Source organism: Lepisosteus oculatus, chromosome 22, assembly GCF_040954835.1.
Source record: "Lepisosteus oculatus isolate fLepOcu1 chromosome 22, fLepOcu1.hap2, whole genome shotgun sequence".
NCBI classification, from domain to species: Eukaryota; Metazoa; Chordata; class Actinopteri; order Semionotiformes; family Lepisosteidae; genus Lepisosteus; species Lepisosteus oculatus.
In genome coordinates, this window is record NC_090717.1 from 5,925,616 (window position 1) to 5,949,622 (window position 24,007).

The window sequence follows — 24,007 nt, forward strand, 5'->3', positions numbered from 1 at the left end:
ATAAGAGTTAGCACCCATCTGAAATCCCTGCACTCAAAACCTTGTCGTCATTCACAGGCCTCCAAGTAATGCAGATAAAACCGACAATAGGAAAACAAACCAGAAAATCAGAGGATTGGAGTGTGAAAACCTCCATTCCAAAATCTCTTGCAGAGAAACAATATAACATCTCCCAGGGTCGTTTGCCTCTGTCCTTCTCTATTGATGATTCTGCCAGGCTCTGAAGGGCAGACTGCAGCCACCCCAGCCTTTGGCTGTGATTCTGGGAGCAGATGGTTGGAGAACCTGAAATACAGTTTGACCTAAATGCTGCATGAAATCAAATGGAGATCCCCATGAGCCTCAGAGAGTACCTGAGATTCAGAACAGCTATAAACGTATGACTGCTTCATCATGTCAGGCTAACTGATCTGTAGAACAAACAAGCCAGAGTACCCCCAAAATACCCCACAGTGTATTTCCACCCGAATACAAAATCATATCCCAACATTTTTTTGAATTTTCATTCTGCGATACCTCATTAGGCATTCACACCACACTTAAATTAACATTACCCTCTCTTTTTTTTTCTTTACACGTACAAACCAAATTGAGTTGGAATGGAGATGATCAATTATCTGCACGTGCACAGGCATTGTGAATGGTGCCACAGATGTTTGGATCTCTTTTTTTACCCATTCAACTAGTTCCAAACACAGTTCACATGTGGCGACAATGCAGCGGTGACAAAAACAGCCATTTAGACTTTACACCTTGTAAAGAAGACAACACACGCAGACTATAATTTCGATCGATTGCTCCATAGAAAACAAAATTGCGCAGCAATGTTAGAACTTAACGTATGCATTAGAATTTACTAGTACAATTACAGTTAGGTATCAAACACGTCATGCATGACATCGTTTTTACTGCACAGTTTGCTTACTTCTGAGGAATGTAAAACATCTGCGAGCACAATGCCAACGACAGACGTTGAAACTGTGTTTCCTCACTAGTTTCTGTTGGTTTCATTGCAGGTTGCCTGTTTGGATGTGTGGAAATTCTAAATAAGCTCAACCTGTGAAGAGAAATTTATTGCACACTCAGTTTTTTAAAGAACCCCTTTGAACGTTGGGCCAACACAGATAAAGATGGACCTTTGTGTGGATCTGAATTCCAAGAAACCCACCCTGACACTAAGATACTGCCCCACCTCCTTCTTCACCACTACATTTGACAGCACCGGTGATGGACACAGAGTTCATTCCTTCGCATAAGGCAGTGCCCCAGCCTCTGTGGATCACAGAGGGACCCTGTGTCAGGGGACGCCCCTGAGCTATTGTCCAGCACACAGCTGGTGCAGCGTGTTCAATAGGGGGACAGTGGCTCCTCTCGAGGGGAGACAGCCCCCTGTTTTCAGAGCTGACTGCACAAACTTCATGCCGTCACTCTAATGCAGAGCGCATAACCCAAGCAGTGCGGGGCTCCTATTGATGAGAGTTCAGAAGGTTGAGACAGGAGGGAGGTAGGCTGCCCCATGAAAGAGCTTACAAAAAAACCCTCCCGTTCATCTCTCAAATTCCTGCGGCCTTGCAGCTGAATGCTAACGATGTAAAGTGAAATTAATGATTGACCCAGCCATGCTTGGGAGTTTAACAAAACAAAACAATAAAAAAACCTTGACTCACTAGTGTCCCTTTCAGCTGTTCACAGAGCTTTTTTATTTTCTTCATTGTTTGTGCAGATCCAGGACAAAAACTTCAAGAAGATAAAGAAAACTTCTGATTTCAAACTAAAAATCAGTGGCAAAAAATGTTTTCAAAGATTATGATTGCAGTATTTGAGCGATGCTCCTTGGGGGGAACCCTTTGGAGGCTTGTCCCTCTTAAAGACAGTCAGAAAGGGAATAGCTCTCTTATGTCTGCTTCAGATCTTTAAATAAGAAAGGCATCTAAGGTTTACAACACAAGAATCTGGATTGAAAAAAACTCCAAATGCACGATCCTACCTACCATCCTATGCAAAGAATTCCACTAATTACAATTATTGTTAGTCTAATTAAAAGACAACTTTGAATTTGAATAGCAAGAAGCAAGATTGTCTTTTTTGTCAGTTAACAGAGCCTTGACTGGACAAATAAACAGGTGAATTTTCCACTTCCATTCATTTTAAGGAAAGGAAAATCAAACAATCACATGAATGCTTAAAACACAGATAAGGTTTATGCAGGACAGATTTGTAGGCTTGACACAGAATCTTAGCTTAGTAGCTGCAATCAGTCATCTACAGTTGATTACATTTACAACACAATGGGGTCTGTTTAATTATTTTCTAAACTGTGGCAGAACTAAGGACACTCCACCCAAGAATTGCATATTAATCTTGCTTGTTTTTCTTCTCTGTGGGGTGTCTGTTGCCCTCTAATTAGCAATTCTGAGTACACTAAAACCCATTTATGACTATGACAGATACAAGACTAATTGAATTCATAAATGCAATAATATTCTGAGAACAACATTCAAGACCATAATGTGGTGTGGTGGCTAAGGATCTGTGCCCGTGGCTGGAAGGTTGCCGGTTCATATTCCATGGCCGGCAGAGGAATCCTATTCCATCGGGCCCCTTAACCCCAACTATTCCAGGGGTGCCATATAAATGACCTACCCTGCGCTCTGACCCCAAGCTTCTCTTCCTGTCTGTGTTTCTCATGGAGAGCAAGTTGGGACAAATTCCTTATACCAGAAATTGTACATGGCTAATAAAGTGATCCGATCTGAAATATTTCACCTACACCAGTTCCATCTGCAGGTCACTTGTGGTATTACAGGTTCGGTACAGGTTTTATGCTTTAGAGTCAATCAGACAATTCAGGAGCATGCTAAAAACTAACCAGCCTATCTTTGCTAAGGAGTATAATAGAGACGTACAACATAGGCTGACACGACTCAGGCTGATCTCCAAGAAAGTCAATGCAATTCCGAAGTCTCGATCTTGAAATATACAGATATTCCCATCAGTTCAGTCCTGATTTAAATCACACCGACAACTTTTGCCAGTGTCTGTTTAAATAAAAAAGCACAAGGTTGATGACATCCTGATTAAAGGAACACTCACAAAGGCAGCATAATGATCTGTGATGCAGCAATTTCCCTTTCAGCACTTTTAAGCGTCAATGCACATCCGATCTTTGGCAAAAGCCAAACGGTCACTCAGTGTCAGCTCTGCATGTGCTTTGTCAAGCAGAAGCATTTGCGCAACAATCTCCACTGAAAGTACTGGATTTTGGATCAGGGCCCATTCTCATTGTAGACACTGAGGAACCACTCAAGAACAGCAGTATGCTCACACATCTGACAGGTGGGAGACAGGGAACGTTTCTTGATAATGTTCCATTGTTACATAAAAACATGTCTGTTGAAATGTTAATGATGAGAGCAAGCTCTTCCTGTGCATTTCCTTTGTACTCTGCGATTATTATGGATAGCATCAAGTCTCGGGCTGAAAGTTCCCAATATCTTTGTCTCTACAATATGTCCGGGAAGTGCTTTCATAACTGTCCTCATAAAACAGCATTTTGAGGTACTGGTGAGAAACTGGCTTTATCAAACCATGTTCCCTGTGTTTTTCTTACCAAACCTAACAATCATGGGATCAACCCTATTAACTGCTTTTTAACTTTAAAGACCTCAAAACAATGGAATACAATGGAGTTTATATATTATAAGAATAATCAGGAAGCAGTTTTGTTGTTTAGAAAAAAAAGAGCAAAAAGCAAAAGCAACACATCCCCTGCTAGCGCTACAATTCATTAGCTGATGACAGGGCAGTGAAAACAATATCCTAAAGAGAGAAACAGACAGTAAAGACAACTGTGACTTGTGCATACAGTAAGCGAAAAAGTGTTTTAATTACACTGATGTGGAAGTGTCTAAGCTGTTCAGTGGATCTCATGGAGGTAATTAATTAAAAAAACCATAGGAAGCGGTTTATGCTCAGTTCATATCTACCACCTGCAATCATGTGCCAGGACAGGTAAGAAAAAACTGACTTCAATATTGGTCCCACATATGGCATCAGAACACAATTAAGAAACAGACCCCAACATATTAGCTGGATTCTGAGTTGCTTGTACTGGTTACATTAGGCTGTGCATATGCATCTGCATATTGTTACGAAGCTGTAGATTTTAAATAGCCAATACAGACCTTAATAATCACTGCAAGCCTGTTCTCTCTGCAGAGAATTGTGCCTCTTTGCATAATGGATCTGTCCACCTCCCACACTCCTTTCAGGGTATAATGGAGTGCTCCACCAAATCTGAGGTCGATTACGCACTGCAAAGCCATACACGATGGCTGTCACTGTGGCTTTCAAAAGGAAAAGTGCCCTAACAATGGCCTGCAGTGCTTAATATAACCCCGTGTTAACCTTTAACACCCCTCAACCCCTCTCCCATGGTCATTTATATGGCAGAAAGAGACTGTGTTCTTTGAATACAAACATAAATATAAAAAGTTGTTCGCTGCTCTTAAATTAACAGATGAGAATATAGGCATTTGGAAATGGAATATTTGAGATTTGATAGATTTAGACATCAGAGGAGCATAAAAACACCAGTTTTGAACAGAAAAGCAATGCACTGTACTCTATACTACCAACTCATTATTTTTATATTACTTACCCACATGGAAAATGTGAACTATGTCTCAGTAAGCATTTCCAGCACTTACATAAAATAGCTTGTAAAACACATTATGCATGCCATTTTTGCACAGCGCGTTTGAATGCTGCATATTGTTGCAGGCAGAAAACTATGTGGTACAAATGGATGTATAGGATTTCTGTTACTCCTTCTTCAGATCAAGTGGCAGAACTGGGTCACTATCATAGCCCACTCAAATGTGGTTGAATGTTTTCGAGTGGCTATTGATTTTCTGACTAAAGAAGTGAACTCATTAGTATCAAAATATGGTCTGTGATCTGACAACAGGCAGGAAAATCCTATTAGATGCAAAGACACACAAAAAGACAGGGAGCTAAAGAAAAAAGAATGTAGTCCACATTATCTATTTCAAGATATAAAAACACAACAAAATATATAAGCCATCTGTCCCCCTGTCTTTAAATATTGTCTACTTGACAGACGTGCTCTGAACATTCATCAACAATTGTCTGAATCCTGTACGGAGTTCTTTCAACCTAGTATTAGTATTAAGAGAGCCCCATACAATTCAATTTTAATTTAATCTATGAAAGATGAGAGACAAGCTGCCGATTGATTTGCAGTGGTCAAAAACAAACACAAAAGATTATTTTCTTTTTAAGCCAGAGCATCATTTTAGCACACACGCATAAAATTAATTAACGGGAATACAGAGGGGAATGTGGAGTAGTACTTGCTCTGTGTTGCACTCCAGGAAAAGCCCCTGAAAAAAAAAAACGGATTTGCAAACAGCAAATAGCTTTCCGAGATTAGTGATGCATGGAAGGGAGTGAAAGCAGAAAAGGCAGGCTTTGGATAACTCCTTCCTGTAATTCATTAAATATGTGTAGCAGAATGTTTGTCTAGCACCCTTGTTTAGTTTCATTAACAGACGATGTACAGTGAAAAGCTTATAACCACCCTAGGTTCTGTAAGCATTCTGTAGTTCCTTCATAACCTGTAAACCAAGAATTAGGATAAGGAATCACATCAGAATTCTTGAACAGCTTGGAAGCCCCACTGGAAATTCTCCTACAGCAAATTGCTAGAAAATAACTACAATTAAATACAGTTAAAGTTTACGCATTATAGTCAAACTAGAAATTGTGTGGCAATAGCAAATCGTAATGATGGTGTGACTGCAAATCTTTTAATTAGCATTGGCTGGAACCATCAAAAAGTCTAACCTTGCTATCGCTCGGGTTTTAAACCAGGTTTCTCATGATCGTGTGTTTTTAATCCCTTGCAAATACAAAAAGTCTTTCCTACCAGTCAAATGCTTGCCTTCACGGTTCAAAAAATAGTACTGAAGCAGGGTGTTTGCCATTCAAACACATTAAGATGAATTACAATTCACCCACACCTTGTAAAAGGCAAAGAGTGAGAATTACTGAAGATTGATTGTGGGTCACTGCTGCCCTGTCACAGCAGGTCAGCAGAGCTGGAGTTGTCGGTTTGCTGTGCCCCTTTGTTGTCAGAGCCATGACTGAAATGCAGCGTTTGTTAGGATTAGACAGGAATAATCCTGCCCATATTTGAGAGGATGTAATTTAGAGATATGTGCTGAAACTGAACTGTGGCAGCTTATCTTTCTCTCTGGGAGGGGGCCAGGCTTGATGAAAATCTGTCTCTTTTTAGGAAAACAGAGGGGGGCGGGGGAGCGGTTTCGAGAACCCTCTGCTGTCTCCCTTTCTTTCAGGTCAGAGACCCTCCTGATAGGGTGAGAAGCCCCAGCCCTCCTCTGCTTCAACCATCACTTAAATCACTGGCTGGAGTCACATCAACATTCAACCTAAATGCACAGGACGCATTCTGAACACAAACTCACATTCCTTATGTCACTTATTCACATTGCTCCTGTGTCGTTCTGGTCTATTACCAACGGCTCCCAAACCTCTGTCAACAGCCCTTAAACATTTTTCAATCTAGACACAAAAAAAAACCTGTAATAACAACTTCCACAGTCAAGGACAGCTCTATAACCACTGAGTCCATTAAGCCTACTGACTACCTCATTACATTCTGCAGCTCTGACCAAATATGCATCCAATTCTCCTCTCTGACACTGTAATCACAGTGCAGTAGAAGCCCCCAGGCTCCCACACTGCAGCCCAGCATTCTAACTACTGAGCTACTGACCTCCTGCTCTGCTGAGATCGTCCCTAGACAAAGTCTCGGGCCACGGAAATAAAAAGTGACAAAGCAGCGCCCGAGGTGTCCCATTAACTCTGAAGAGCGAAGTTTAAACATCCCGCTGTTTTGCCCAAAAAGGTATTTACTCCAGCCCAGCCCTGGCTGCCTGTAGCTGAACACTTAAGCAAAATTGACTGTATACACAGGCACTTTCAAACACCACTAATCTTCATCGGCCAGACGGGAGGTGAAATATGTGACTGTCTGCCACAGTAAATTACGCGCTTCAGCCCCCGCGAGTAAAGCACCGCGCGAGCTGGACAGTGCACTAACTCAGCCAGCGCACCGGCTCCCCTCCTCGCTCCGCTGCTATAAATCACCCGAGGCAGAAATGAATCGCCCCTGGTCACCCACCACACCAGCTGCCACTCCGCTCCCCTGACCGGAGGGAAATCGACTGCTGGCGGCACAAACAGCAACATCAGAAATAAAGAAAAATGAAGCTGAGAAACCAGCCCTGCCTTCCCCACTCTGTGTTTCTCCTGCTCTAAACCCACTGAAACAAGGAAGCTCCCTGTCTTTTGAAGTCCCGCCAAAGCACCGTGTTTATCGATGTTCCTGCGCTACAGTTTCTGTTCAGTGCATTGACTGCCCTTCACTCATGTGGGTGTATGACCTTGGAGGACACCCCGAGACAAAGCCAGATGAGCCACAGGTTCACTTCAATGGAGGAGGAAAATGCACATTTTAACAAAAAGAAGCTATAGCTCTAAGGCAGCTCCTGCAAATGGTGATCTCAGCCTGCAAAACTGCTCACAAAAAAGGAACACAGATGTTACTGGTTCCCACCATTTGTACAAGCCAGTTTGCACAAACCAATGTATAAGCGTGGCCTGTGATGCGCTTGACATATGGGGGAGACAACAAGTGCCCAGAAGAATTCTGCATGCAAAAGCTCCCCCAAGCCTTGAAACAGCTTTCCTGCAGATACTTCTCGTTTGCTGCAGTGACTTTGCCTAAAGTGCTCCTTCCGCGGAGACCTGATCTGGGTCCAAATGTGGTTCACTAAATAAGTTGACGAATAGATTTCTCTAACAGGGCCAAGTTGCTGTGCGGGGGCTTTTAAATGCTGATGACAGCGTTTGTAAGAAGTTACATAGGCATCAGATTCAGCATCTGTGAAGAGAATGAGTCGGGTTACAATGTGGTACTTCATTAGCCTAAAGAAAACTAAAAGCACCTCAAGATGGTATACATCAAATCATCCCCAGCACAGAACTGCCAAATATCTGACTGCGGGCAGACACACAAAGGGTGACAGAGTAGACCTTCCAGTGTTAAAAATGTTTTTCTTTGTAAATGTGATGTTAAGAAGGCTAAAAGAATAAGATCATTCTAAGGGTGCCTGCAAAAGGCAACTCTGTACACTGACATAGAATTTATATTCCCGATTAAAAGTATGATTCAAAACAGATCATCTTCCTCATGCATTGCACGCTAAAGACTTCGGGGGAGTAAGCCTGATCTCCTGCTTCATGCTCTGGCTCCTCCCTGGGGTTCAAACGGAGTCAGACGCATTAACCTGCCATCAAACTGGCACTGAGCCCAGCCCACACCACAGAAAGGGTTGGGGGTGGAGGGGAGAAGGAAGCAAAAAGTTAAAGAACAAGCCAGTGCAACTTTAATAATTATTATTGTGGGATTGGAGAGATGTTATTCCCAGTGATAGACAAGGGCAATTATCTGCAATCCCCCAGCAGTTTAAACCTAATTTCATTACTGCTGCGCAAGTCTTCCTGAGCGCCCAGTCTATCAATGTCTCACAGAAAGGATTAGCCGACACTTTCTTCTTTTTTCAAATGAATTTTAGCTGTCATGCCCTTGATGAATTGGAGGAGGAAGAGGAGGCAGCCACTAAGCAAGAGCAATGAGCATGGGCGCAGGCAGAAGGGAAGCCAGCCCAAATGTTGAATAATAACCCACTGTAACCTTCGCACAAGAGCTGGAGCACAGATTCCCCAACCCGATGGCTCCAGCATGTACCGATGATCACCGTGTGTGCTCAGCCGCACTGTTAAGAAAACACCTGTTTTGACAAGGCCTCTAATTCAATCGTTCTATGCTCTTGAAAGGACACCGAGGGAAAGCTCTTAACTTTGAGACAAGTACGCAGTTTTGTTTTCTTTGAAAATAGAACACTGATATGCCTGAGAAACTAACTTGTCTCTAAGGAAATTGATTTTTTCTTGTAATTAGGAAGTAAGCTGACTGAGGATTCTGCATATTCCGCAGGCAAAATTAGCACAGCTCTACCATGCTAAAAGAAAGCTAGCCATTGAAACGTAATCTCTAAAATCTCTCTTCTAAGTTATTACTAGAGCTATCTCCCACTTATCTGCTTTGGGATAGAGTAACAGTCACAAAAAGCAGCACAAAAAGTATATACGCAGTAAAAGGTTTCTGATTAATTTTCAATTCACTCTTTCTTGATGCAGAAAGAACACTACCTGGGAATGTGAATATTAATTATAGAAGTTATCATTTCTATCACAGTGAAAGGGCCAGTGTTGATCCCATTCTAATCCCATTTTGTGTGCATCAACTACGAGTTAACCACCAAGAACAGTTGTTTAGACCTTATTCATGTTCAACATCAAGGCACAGCAAATTTGGATCAGTGAGACAGTCATTTACATCAGTTAACCTAATAATAACAATTGCTTACACTTATATTGCACTTTTCTGGACACTCCACTCAAAGTGCTTTACAGGTAATGGGGACTCCCCTCCACCACCACCATGTGCAGCCCCACCTGGATGATGCGACGGCAGCCAGAGTGCACCAGTACACTCACTACACACCAGCTCTCACTGGGGAGGAGAGCAGAGTAGTGAAGCCAGTTCATTGATGGGGATTATTAGGTGGCCATGATTGGTAAGGGCCATAGGGAAATTTGGCCAGGACGCCGAGGTTACACCCCTACTGTTTTCGAGAAACACCCTGGGATTTTTATTGACCACAGAGTGTCAGGACCTCGGTTTTACGTCTCATCCAAAGGACGGCGCCTGTTTACAGTACAGTACAGGCCCCACTAACACCTCTTCCAGCAGCAACCTTAGTTTTTCCCAGGAGGTCTCCCATCCAGGTACTGACCAGGATCACACCTGCTTAGCTTCAGTGGGCTGCCAGTTGTGAGCTGCAGGGTAATATGGCTGCTGGCATACTACTGGCTGCTACATACTGCTGGCAAACCTACTGTACATAAAGCACCTTGTATACCACCAGAGCTACTTAATATTCACATTAATTCACATTGTGACTACTTGATTTTTATCAACTTCCTAACAGTGAATGGTGTTCCCATTCAAAAGATCAATATGACAAAATATCAATGTTAAAAAATCATTAGAATGTATCGATCCCCAAAATAAAAAGTAGAGGAAAAACTGCTCTCAACATCAAAAGTGCATTAACAAATGTTGGATGCATTTATGCTTATTTTTGTACATGGAGCATGAACTGACAGAACAATACCCAGCACTGCACATTCAAGAAATAAGCACTAGATGGCTCTGGATTTGACTAGTTTAAACTTTAGGGTTCAGTTTCAGGTTAACAGTCTGGAAAAGGAAAAAAAACTAGCAGAAATATGTTCCCAGCTCCCTGTTAAGAAAACCGTAAAACCTGAGGAAAGATAAAAAATAAATACTACTGTGCAATCCCTAAGTGCTTTGAGAAGCCACCTTTAAAGGTGCTATATAAAATAAAGTTTATTATTATTATATTACTTGATTTCTGAAAAAAAAGGCATCAAAAAAGAAATACATTTTCTTGATTTTTTTTTGCTAACTTAATCCTGAATTTTACTATTAGGTTTATGGATGACTGAAATGCTGCAGCATCAAGACTTTCAGTTATTAAACACAAAAGTATGCAAAATCAATCCATGCAAACTGTTTTTTAACCTTGGACGGCTGAATGGAAAACAGTGCCACCCAGTGGTCAGTTTCTCTCACAGCTTTAAGCAATCTGAAATCAAAATCAAACTCCCTCTTGATAATTGCCAGTCTCGCTCACAGCTGCTGCTATTTTTTTGTCTGCCCGACAGTAATCATATTATAATGTAAATGTTGTGATGGGAGAGTTTTTGTATTCCCATCTCCAGCATGTTTTCTCCAGCTGCCTGGGATCGGATACCCACTGCGCTCCCAAGCCTGAAACCCAGGGGAAGATCTCTCCTTGCAAAAGAGATTTATTACAATTAAACAGGGAGGTCTAACAGTGCCAGCTCATGCCACCATTTACCGGAAGGTAATTTCACATTTGAATTGATCTCGCCCGCGCCCTGCATGGGATTTCCACAAAAGACTCCCTGAACCTTCTGAAAAGTCAAAAGGAAACAAACGACTTCAATGGGGGGTTTTTTTTTGGAGTTTCCGCTGAAAAAATATCTCGGATCATTTTATTTTGTCTGGCTTAACATCCCTGTTTTTTTTTACTATGCAGGAATCTGCATCTCCCGGATATTCATAATTTATAATATTCGATTCCCGACATCTGCTGCTGATTGTGTTCCGGGCTGACTGAAATTAGCCGCTGCTCGGAGTGCAATTAATGCCTTGGTGGAGGATGCCAGCCTGTGTCCCTTAGCAGGAGGGGAACAGCAGGGGCCTTTCAGAGCCTAATGTGTAATTAGAAGCCATTTTTGAGCGTTTGCTTCCAAGTCTGAAATTAGCTGCCTTTATTAATCACACAGACCAACACAATGGCACATCGGGTCTCCCTGTAATCTCCCAGAAAATATGTTTTTCTTAATTATAGGGCAAGCAGCAGGGAGGGATGGCACAGAATGCTGATGTACCCCAGTCACCCCCCCCCCAATAAAATAACACACACGTGTACCCCCGTTTGCCACTCCTTCACCCCCCAGTCCCTGATAACTTGCCAACAGCACACAGTGAAAACTGGATTTCTTATAAAAAATAATCTAATTTTGTCCTGTAAACCACAGCACCTGCTAAAATTACAATCATTTATTTTCTTTCATTTTTAGTCATGCATATCGGTTCAGCTTTCCTCTGTTTTATTTCAGGACAGCTTTACAAAATTAAGCCACAGAGGAATGTTTGCAAATGGGCCTGGGTCATTTGAAGCACCTAGCTCTTTTGGTTTTTAGGAGCCAATTGATCCAAACAGCTTGTCCAGCCATTTCTTTATAAAGTCCCAAATCTGGGCTTTGCTCCACTCCAAGAAAGAGGACTGCATCTTTGGCAAGGATCTGTCATTTCTATTGATCTCTGCATTGATCACCCTGGTTTTGACAAAGGAATCTCAGCCCTGTGCCTTTGGTTCTCCTGCAATGAAGCCGGAACAGGAGAAGGCCTGATAAAGCCCTCAATCACAGGGACCCGCAGGGTAACCTTTTACATTATCCTTCAAACAGCCTTGACCTTTACACAAAAGTAGCAAGTTTCTTTCTTGGTCGGCACAACCCCCCCTTCCGGTTTCGTTTCCAATTTTCATTTTCGAAAACAAACAGAACATGTTTACATTGAAACAGAGTAGATTTCAGGATTTTGGACAAAAAAAATGACGATCCCTCGATGCGATTTTGAATGAGATTTTCAATTCAATTTGCCCAGTGAGCCATTATTATTATACATCCCTATAATAAAACAAGAGCACCTTCTTTTCGTTTTTTGGGTTCAGTTGTCTAGAATAGAATTATTATTAATTAGCATTCCACATACTAAATTCAAGCTTTATGAAAAGACAGACCCACTGGACACTTGAGTCCTGAACCTGGGTCTCAGTTTAAAGCCTCATCACTTATTAATATATTTTTCCAGTGCCTCCATAATATCTGTGCTCCATCTGCAACCCAGCAAAGAAAGCAAAGCCTCTAGCATCCTCTTCACAAAATACATGAATAGTCCATTGAATGCCTTGCCAGTATTGTCTACGTAAAGTGGGGCACTGGCTGACTGAGGTGAGGAATGCTATCCAGCAGCTCACCTTGTCGCCAGCAATCAGCAGGGGGCACTGTCACCTTCGCCATGCAGCTGGGCAACTTCACACAGACTGTGTGGGCAAGATCTGCTCTGCCTCGGCTTAACTTAACCTGCCAGAAAACAAAAGAGTACACAAACCCCTCCAGTCTTTAAGCACATGCTGTATGTAGGAAAAATAAATATGAAACAGTTTTATAATAAGTGTTTTTAAGCTCAGACACAGAAATCTTCTTTTCCTCTTGAGATATAATTCATCAATTAGCTCATTATTAGGTACAAAGCCAATAGTCTGTGCTGGGATTCATTAACTAAATTGCGTCAGAAGACACCTGTCAATCACTGCCTCATTGAACCAGACATACTAAAAGACGAAGCAGGGGACCTCTGGAAAGGCTGACACGATCCTATTTCAGATCACCACTTGCTTGCTTTTATTGAGCGCCAGCTCACTAGAGATCCAACACGTTTGGAACTGCAGCTCCTTCGTGTAGAAATGGTGCTTTCAGACTGTACTAAGAGAACACATGAAAACAATGCAGCTGACCGATTTATTTCTTTTAAATAGTTCAGTGCTTATCTCAAGATGGAAGTCTAACTCAAAAAAGACAGAGAAACCTCAAATAAATGGACAAAGCCTAGTGGAAGACCTATCGCAAAACCAAAAAATACACATTTAATGGCACATTGAAAGATGAGCGCATTCCAAGCGAACATTTTATATAAAGTCTTCCAATCAGAACTTTTTGAAAAGACTTCAAACATTAGTTCTTAGGACACAACCAGTTCTTTTCTCCCCCAGAAAAATTGGCCAACGCTAGACAACACCACTGTTTGAAAATTGAACCGATTTTCCCAGGCCCACAGAATGAATGACAGTAGTCATGGTGACAGTGGCTGGGCCTGGTCCTGTCTGTGGCTCTGATGGGAGATCCCAAAGCGCTTGTCAAAGAATAACAGCCATATCAACCCCAGGCTCTCTGCCACCCTCCCCAGAGAGGCCTGGCGCTCTGACCTCGGCCCTGGAGACGGGAAAGGCCTGTCGGAATTGTGAAGCCAGTGTGCAGGATCTCAAAGCTGCCTCGTACATAAATAAACACTCTCCCTGATCTGTGACAGGAGGTGTGTGGTGCTTGCTCGGCTAAAAATAAAGGCTCGGTGACAGCAGGTTGAAATGTGCCATTAAACTGAATAAACATTAAAACCCCTCGCAGTCACTCCGCTCAAAAAATTCTGCCAGGCCTCAACAACGGATCCTTCTTCATTAGTCTGTTGATTAAGAAGTCGAATGACAGTTCGGCTGTTTAAAGATTTAAGACACCATGCACTGTTCAAATGTATCAATCTGGGGCAATTTTTTTGTGTGCAAAGCCTTATTACAGAACAATCAAGTACTACATGATGTAAAATTAGGCCACAAGGTTCAAGACTCCCGCTAAGCTGTCGATGCAATGAAGACGAGTGAAATAACTCTTTTTTTCCGCTGCTAACAATTAAAAAAAATGTAATTGCTGCATTCGAGCAATTTAGTTCTACGGAATACAAAAAAGGGAGATGAATTATAGATTCCTCCAGGTGTCCTGTACCGCTGATTCATTGAAGAGGCAGAGCAAATGAGGCCAGAATAAAGGTTGGGTCTTTAGAAAAGGTGGCTGAACTGCTGGGAGTCAGTGCATGAGTGAGTGACAGCCCACACGTTTTCTGAAAGCATGACATTGCCGTAGGGGGAAAAACACCATTTTATCATTCAATGCCATTCGCACCCTCTCTCCCTGTCAAACATGCCATATGTCCCTATGCAGGTCGCTGCTCTGGCTTATTGAGTGTGACAGGGCTGTTCACACATCGCTCCAATCGGACACCGGCCCTCGCGGACCCTCGGTGGGACAGCTCCGGCGCGGCCACCTGACAGGTGCGGAGTGCCAACTCCAGCAGGTCCGCTTGGCTGGCTGTCTGCCAGCCGGCGGGTGGCACCAGCAGAGCCGTGTACTGTAGCACCTATGCTTTAACCCAGCCCCCTTCTTAGGAAGGAACAAGAGGCTAGTAAAAGAAAACCCTCAGCTCTGGAGCTCATCGCCCCCCTGCGTCATCGGCCAGGGAGTCCGCAAAACAGCTGTTCAAAATGCAAAGGGTTTTCCAATGCACCATCAGACAACAATATGCTGCTGGACAGTTCACATCAGGGACTGATGATGTCTCTGTACCCAAGCTGTCGCAGGTTTTACCCTGACTGGAAATATTTTGCTAAAGACAAATTGATGATGACAGCAGTTTGTTTGCAATACGCCATCAGTCCTGTTTTCTTTGATGAATAAATGCAACCAGGCCGCTGACAAATGTTTCCTTAAACAGGAGAGATGTACACATTTCCTTAAAATGCAGAATCGGTGAAACTAGCACTCTAGCGATTAGATCATAAAATTATTTTGTACTTTTATACTTGGTTAGTTTGATTAAGAATCACTACTGTGCTTTGTTGCTCCAGCTTAGTTTATTAGATATTGTAATTAAACGTGTCATGAGAAAAAGTTGCAAAGGCTTCACAGTAAGTGGCTTTGGAACACCAAATTTTGTTCACCTGTTGCTTCGTTTCTTCTCAGAACACTTTTCAGAAGTTATTTTTCTCCATGCAACACAGAAACAAAATCAGAAAAATCACGCGTCAAGAGAAACAAGAAATTGAGCAAAAAATGCAAATTATATAAACTACCCCCCCTCCCCTTGAAAGCATGCATGGGAAAAAAACAAGCAAGCTTTAAAAATCACCTGATATATCATATACATCTGAAAACGGAGATAATCTGTCAACCTCATCTTCTGAAAAACCCCTCTCGGTGTATTTTATATGAAAGGTGCTCCAACAATGATTGCTAATCTATGCAAAAGCAATCAGTATCTCATTCATAATGCATGAGCAATGATACAGATTTCACATGCTTTTGGATTATTAGATGCTATCTCTACTATATAAGATGAAATATTAGGACTCCTACCTGGACTGTAATAATTATAAAGGAGTCAATTTAACTGCTATTGGTTTCAGTGTGAGGAAGTGGAAGCCCAGTGGAACTGCAGTGCTGCAGTCAGGCTAATAGACATGGAAGTTAATGGCTTTGTAACAGCCAGGATAAACAGCCCATCCACTTGTTTAATTTTCAGGATGTTAATTGAGCTCAGAATAGCTCACTCTTAACGCACAATCAACCCCTGTGAAACGAGACTAAATTGAAGAAACAAGATGTGCAGTTTAAAAACACGGAGGGGTTCCTCTGGAGGAGAAACCACTATGGAGGGAAAAGGGTGCTGCAGGAGTAGTTCAGGATCTTTAACTTCAAAAGTGCGCACGAATTCTGACACCTATTGCAATGGAAAGGAAGGGTAGCCAAGTCTCGACATTCTGTTGCACTGAATGCCATGTATTTTACAATTGTATTCTTGGAACGGTGCATGACAAGCAGTGAACCAGACAACTGAACCGCTATTATGGATGGCTTATATCTGAATTCACTGTAGGTCACCTTCACTAGGAGTTAATGTCAAATACTGAACCTTCTTGGGACTTCGGGATCCATTCTATGCCTATTCTATGTCCTAGGTGTCCACATAAATCGTTTTACGGGTCTCTCAGTATTGATCAGACGGAATTCAAAAAGCTTGACCCCTTTAGCTGTAAAAAAACTGAAAGACTACAAAAACCTCTCAAACATCATGCAGTACTTCTTTTGAATGTTTAGTGATAATGCAAGGGTCTGAATAAGAAATATTAATGGACATTTCAGCCTTAAACCTTGATTTAGTTTGCTAGTCCAGTGTTGTCCACAGTAACTAAAGGGAAAGGCTTCACAGTTACTTACTGTGACACTCCCTATTTTCCGCAGCATATTTTCAGCGGGATGATATTGGCAGACCCATTTCCCTCAATAAGCTGTGCTCTGTTCCACAGGCAGGTCTCCAGTCCAACTCAATACAGCAGGTGCTCTGCCAGTTCTCGTCTTCTGTCCTCTTCTCTAGAAGACTCCGCTGTTAAAAACTGACCTTGAAGGCTCACAACACGCTCAGCCTTAAAAATCGGCAAACAGAGAAAAACAGCTATTTTTTTCTTCTGCTTTTTTGTGTCGAGACACAAAAACAAAGAGAGATGGTAAGGAAAGCATCAATGTCAAGGAGCCTGAATCGTGAAAGCTTTTGTTTCTGACGGATTTCATGTGCTCTGAGTAACTTCGCCAAAAGGGATTTTCAAGCTGGCAAAGCATTGCAAAGGTACAAATAAAGCTAAGACAGGTGTCATGCAGAGTGATTATAAATGTTTTAGTCTTTTCTAATGTTTTTCTAGAAAACAACCCATAACAGTAACAAAGTCTCCCCCGTTATTTCCTCACACACAAGGGTTTCTCATAATACTGTGTCATTATGGTCAACTCATGCTCAACTATCTAGCCTCTCACACTGCATTTGTGACAATACAAAACTTTGGTTTCAAAGAAACGTCCCACAAATGGCCATTTTTAGATGCACTCTTTGCAATCACATTGCAGGAAATTAATCTGTTCAGAGAATAAAGAGGACACTGGATAAATAAAGCTGAAGAGTCAGAAATATTCAGAAAGAGCTTGCTGCATCTTGGGCTCTATCCTTCTTTTATTGCTATATATGAAGTTAAGGCCTCAAAGATTAGGGTTTGTCCCTTCTTGCAAAGCCCACTGCATGCAGCACAGGAACTTCAAGAAACCTAAGGCATTTCAAGAAAAATCAGACTTCCCAAAATAAGTGTCCACATTACTTTGTTCAGGTAAGTTAGTCTCAGCAGTATTCCTAATTACTAGTACATACACAAACACAAAAGGTGCACACACACTCATTACAAATGAGACTAATCTTTCACTTCTTCACTAGTGCAGTGGAGAAAAAAGAGAAAAGCATGCTTCAGAAGCTCACTAATCCTGTTATGTACAGAAAAGTATCAGGCATCTCACAAAGCATCCCAGAAGTCTAATTGAATCAATTTTTTGATAAAAAAAAATGAAATAGAGGGAAACCAGCTGTCAGAGACAGGAGCTGCTGTTTCCTCCAGTGACTTGTTTTTTGAGCAGATGAAGCTTGAGGCTGTGAGGCACACCGATTGCCCCTTGTGATCCTGGGGCATGCCTGCTTCCAGTCCTGCGAGATTCTGGCCCAGTTCCACCTGACTGCAGGCTCCGGCATGGACCCGGTGAAATCTCGCAGAGTACTGGATCCCGTCCAGAAACCAGGACTCACAGAAACGGGGTGAAGACTCAGCTCCACATGTCACCTCCGCATGCACAGAACGCCACCAAGCAGAGAGGCCTGAGCTCTAGAAACAGCTTCCAGGTTTCCACCTAAATGCAAGCGCGGCTCATCGTACTGCAGAAAATTAAAGATGATTTAATAAGTTAATATGTTCATCCGACCCTGTCGTCCTGGATACTTGTCCGAACACTTTTGACTTTGGGCGACAGCCGTGATACACAGTTGCAGAGCTCGAATGCAGATTTTTTTTTTATAAAAAGAGGAAATGAAGAGCCAGGGAAAAGAACTCACTGGAACATAAATTAGGGCCACCATCAGGACAAGCCCTTAGAACCTTAGCATGCAAATGTTACCTCTCAGCCTAGAGGCCTGTAGCACTGCTGGTGGATAAACAGAGGGTTCCCCCCCTGGCACTGCCTGCCCAGTGGAAACTGAGGTGGTTTCATCCTGAATCTCCTCGGCTGGAAGAGAGAGATACAGTCCACACTGTCCCTTCCACAAGCAGTCATTTCTACTGATGCCTCAGAGCTTTGCTCTTGGCTCGGGAAAGAAGCTTCCCACTGCACCATTCCAAGAAATCTGTGCTTTCATGAAAAACTGTTGTAAAAAAAAAGACTTCCCCTCTGAACGACAGGCCTTTTTTTTAACTCTTACTTTAAGTTCCTGTGTCCACTGGTCTATATACAGGTGACAAACCCAACAAAAACTCAGCTGAGTTCTATAGTGTAATGCAATAGGACACGTGCTACACAGGTCAGGTACATACAGAACAGCTGCCTCAGCTCTGCACGTCTACAGCGATACCAAGGGATCGGAGGCGAAATCTATCAGTTCTCAACTTGTAGCTCTGGTATCCCTGGCTATTCAAGTGAGATAAAATTCAGTAAGCTTCACATAATGGGAACTATCCTATTATCAAACATTGTTCGGCATGCAGATTTTTGCAGATGAGGGGCGAATTCGCAGGAGTCTATTAAAATAGAAATAGAAATGTGCATGGACACACCAACGTCGCCCTTTTCTTAATATTCCTGTGGAGGGACTTTCTTTTTTTCTTTTTCGGACAATTTTATCTCCACAATGCTGACATTTTCTCTCCATCCTTGACCCCGTTTTTCTTGTTCCCTCTGTTATCTCAAATAATGTCAGGGCCTCTTTGGAATCTATTCATCAGAGCAGAAAGAAGCAAGTGGCTGACATTGATAAAAAATACCATCTGTGCCTCGCAGGGGAAAGAAAGCTTCAAATGAACCTCACGCTGCTGTCTTTCTCTAGTTCCCCCTCTCTCGTCTGCCATTTAAATAGAAAAGCGCAGTGGTAATTAAATTCCAGCAGGGGTTAGGAGCAATGAAGCAGAGTTTCAACAGGGGCAGCCCTGACATAAAGAAGACACAATTCAAGGAAAGGGAGGGGGACTGTGTGAGGAGAAGGAAGATACACATGACGCCTATTATTAATTCAGAAAGACTGGCGGCCATACCACTCAATCTTCTTGACATCTAGAAAAAATTGTGTATATATATATAAACACACATATATATTATTTATATATCTATCTATCAAAGACCCTGACCTTTCAGAAAATGTGTTGGGGCGTACAAACCAAGGCACACTGGGATTTCAGAAATCCTAATAAATTGGCATGCTCAGAAACAAATTCAAGTGATTTTCATTTTTTTCCCCCCCGAGCTGACAGGTAGGGGAATTGATTTGGACCACTGTAGGACAAAACGGATAAAACCCAACAGGCACCGGGCAAACTCGCTCTCTGGATCTGCAGAAGACAGAAACCAAGATGATAATAAAAAAATCACAAGGCCTGACCTTTGGGAGAAGGCGGAAGGCAGATTGACTGGACAAAGGGGATCGGGATATTAAGCCGGCTTCTTCTCACATGCAAAAAAACATGATGGTCATGATTCGATTCCAATTTCATCTTTCAGATGTTTCTGAAAGACATTTTTTTTGGGGCACTTTAATCAGAAGACTTTGCTCCATCTAACTTCTTTCTCGTTCTTTCAGAACACCTTTCCAATGTCCAGCAAGACCAAATTGGACAACTGGGCTAGTAAAGACTCTCGTCATTCTTGTGCTCTGCCAGAGCCACTCCAAAGCGGTGTGAGGCTGTGCAAATCACGCTCCCCAGTCACTTTCGAAGGGGTGATCAAATATGCACAGTGAAATTCACTACAGATCTTAAGTCATTCATAGGAAATCACTAATTGACTTTTAAGAATAACAGTTTTTTGAAGTCTTAGTGTAACATTATCGAGATGCTTTTCCAATAAAGCTGACAACAGTGATCCCTATAGCAAACTATTGACGAAAAATGTTATCAAAATGTAAAACAAAAGTGGTAAAAATGCCACCCTAACCATCACCGTATTCCATATGAGCATCACCATGAAGCATGTCAAGTCCTAGGACAAGCGACCGTGCCTTCGATTGTCTTCGTGTCGCATTGAGAATTTACTGAGAAAAATTTACCTAGAAGAATGTACCTTCCCTGACCAGGGACAGAACATTTTTGAAGGATTCGGGACAGCTCTAGGGCAGCATGGGGGCTCAGTGGTTCTCATTCATGCCTTGCAGCGCTGGGGCCCTGGGGTGCTATCAGCGCAGAGTTGGTATGTTCTCCCCTTGGTCACACAGCTATTCTCCAGGTGCTCCAGTTTCAAAGACATACTGGGGGGGGGGGGTAATTGGCTTCTGGGAAAACTGGCCCTGGTGTGAGTGTGTGTGTCCTGTGACTGACTGGCATCCCACCCAGGGTGTACCCTGCCTTCTGCCGTTCGCTTGCCTGGTTAAGCTCTGCTCCCCCCGTGACTCTGGACTGGATGAAGAGGTTAAAAAATGGATGGATGGAATAACTGTAACTGCGACCCATTTCATCAGTAAGAGGCATGTTATGTTGTGCTCTTATTGCTAAAGGGAGAAGCCTTTTAATTCCTTTAATTCAAATGAACGAGCCAGCCACAAAAAGCAAAGGCCATGTAACGCTCAACACAATTCAGAGATAAATCTCCCGCAGAAACATGCGGATCCCGTGGACTCCTTTAAAGAAAAACGCTGTTTAGAAGCAGGCTGAGCATTTCCCTTGGTTACTCATACACATTGGTCTTCTCTGTGCCCTTAGGTGAGAAACTGGGCTCTCACTTGAATGAGAATCCCTCACAGTTCAGCTCAGGAAACAGAGCAGAGGCCACATCTGTGCATATCTGGCCTGTATCGCTTGAAGTAGACAAAACAAAAAATAACATAAAAGAAAGAGAAAAACAAGAGAACAAAAATAGTCAATACAGAGCCAGCGGCACCTTCAAAACATTAAACCGATATAAATTCAAAGATTTAGCAGTTCAGAGGTTGGGGTGCTGACAAAGTTTGGCTCTTTCACTCCGAAAGGAATAGGCTCAGTTGTTTGCAGTTCATTTTGATAGCTGGGGGGCAACACTTCAAAAGACGGCCCTTTATCTCTTCACCAAAAAAAAAAGAGAACTTGCACTAGAGCTCCAGGGTTGGTAAATCTGTCCCACTATCTTTCTAACACATGGGTTTATTTCTAAATCCCGTCTGGAAGAACTACTGTAAAAGTATGTCTGGAAGGAGGCCAGTGCTTCTCAGCTCCCCTTCCTACGGATTAAGAGTCATCTTCAGAACGTAATCATTTTCAACAGCCAGTGCCAAAAGGTCGTTTGAAAATAAATCTTATCCTGCTTTTAATTTTTTTTCTTGCATGTTCAATTCGAGCTTTGTTTTGCTCCAGGCTTGTCTCTTGGGGGGTAGAGAGTGGAAGCAGTTTATTTGAGCGTCTAGAACTTACAACCCTCTGTTTGCGGATGGAAGAGTTAAGAAAAATGTACTTTAGCAATGCACGTTTATTTAAAAAAAAAATGTTCTAATGGTGGAAATGACTGCAAATTTATCACACACAAGATAGAATTCTTGAATTATATTGCAATAATGACCATTGGATCAGTAGAACATATGCAACCACAGAAGTCACAGCAAGCTAATGCAGATGTGGTGAAAACTGATAGTATACTTGAAAAAATAGAAATTAAACAAACACCCAGAGATTCATTTTCTGCCCTCAATTTTTTTCCAAATCCCCTCTACTCAATCAAGACTGGCATCCACTTGCATATCGCTACCACCTACTGGTGAATACAGTTCAGTACATCGGAAGACCAATCATAAACCCCATTCTAAAAATTCCAAGAGAACTTCCAGAAGGACATTAGATACCCTTCTTTAATTTGGGATCATCCACATCAGCATTAAAAGGCATTTTTGGGGCTATAATTTGACAAGCTTCACAGGGCTTATCTTCTCACAGGGTGCTTAAATACTGAAATAATCAGAAAAGGGAAAACACAATTAATGTCTAATTTCCATTCGCCTGAGTTTCTTTTATTGCTGTGTCATTCCTGACTGCCACTGCCAGAATCGCACAGGAAATTACATTGCACCTGCTCCCAGTTCAGTCAGCGGAGGATACAGTACAGGGCACCTTTCACACAGGTAGAACAATTTACAGTGTGGGCTTGAGCTAATATATTGATTTTTGTGGGCTGCCCTAATTTAAATTGCTTGCTCCTTTCTCTCTCTTCTTCCCCCCACAGAATCTGAAAATCAGACAAACAGTATGTGAAGAGTGAGTCATGGTACTCAGCAGAACAGGAGAACAGCCATTCCAATTAAACCTCCGGGGGGCAACATCATGAATCACGGGACCCCCTGGCAATATCCGATACCCAGATGACATCATGTGTCATCTGCTGCAGACAAACTGCATCAAGGGCTGGGGACCTCTCAGGTAAGAGGACATGACCTAAAATTAAAAACTGTTCCTTAAAGCTTGTTCAAATTCAGCCGTTTAATCGGGCAGTCACTTCAGTAGCTGCTTAAAATCTTTAGAACTTCGCTTTTCACGGAGGACAGCGAGTGGAGTCTCACACCAGGAGCACCAATGCTGGTTTCCCAACAGTCATAGCCACAATCCTGCAGCTCCTGTACTGCTTTTTGTACCACTGAGCAGTCAGAGTCTGAAAGGGAAAGAAAGAAAAAAAACAAAACAATTACACTCAACAGTATCAAAGTCAATAAGGTCAAGACACTGGTCACATGAGCTCCTGACAATACATCTGAAAAGACAGCAGCTTCTCCACTATCCTCTAATGGACAGTTCCAAAGGACGTGAGACTGCAGCTGTGTCACCCTGTGGGAACATTTTCCATAACAAGTAATAAGTGAAGCAAGCTGACCCCAGAGAAATGGCTAGTGAAGAAAGCAAGGGGACAGCAATGCACTGACTAGCATGAGCATTATTTCCACCTCGGAGCCCGATTTCAGCCAATTGTAGAAGCTGAGCAATACTGGGCCTGGTCAGTACTGGGGTGGGAGACCTCCAAGGCAAACCAGGCTGCTGCTACAAGCAGTGCTGGTGGATCAGTGGCAGGCATTCTCTGGCCTAGAATTTCCAAAGCAATGTCTCCGTACTGTGACCAGGCATCCAGTGCTACAGGTGATGCCTTCATTCTGATGAGATGCGGATAAACTAAGGTCCTCGCTACTTGGACAATAAATATCACACAGTACTGCTCAGGCCGGCACGGTGGCGCAGGTGTTAGAATTGTGGCCTTGCAGCACTGGGGTCCTGGGTTCAATTCCAGGCCTGGAGTGCTATCTGGGTACTGTTTGTATATTCTTCCCATGTTTGATACTCTGATTTCCTCCCACAGTCCAAAGCCATGCTGGTAGGTTAACTGGATTATGGGAGAATTTGACCCTGGTGCCTGTGAGCGCCCTGCAATGGACTGGCATCCCATCCAGGGTGCACTCTGCCTTGCCCCCTGTTCCTTGCTGGGATAGACTCGAGCTCTCCCGCGACCATGAATTGGAATTGGAGTGGCTAGA

The 24,007-nt window shown here is 42.6% G+C and overlaps 1 protein-coding gene across 2 annotated transcripts in view; it reads right to left on the reverse strand.

The window, feature by feature from the left end:
• Nucleotides 1–24,007, reverse strand: part of mvk (mevalonate kinase) — a 63,161-nt gene that overhangs the window by 30,240 nt on the left and 8,914 nt on the right. The window contains exon 11 of one of the 2 annotated variants that reach the window (XM_015366466.2): nucleotides 22,480–23,136. The exons of the other annotated variant lie outside the window; for it this stretch is intronic. Coding sequence (XP_015221952.2) covers nucleotides 22,985–23,136 — 152 coding nt within the window. The 3' untranslated portion in view covers nucleotides 22,480–22,984. Of the gene's footprint in view, nucleotides 1–22,479; nucleotides 23,137–24,007 lie in introns of those variants that run through there. 2 annotated transcript variants of the gene reach the window in all.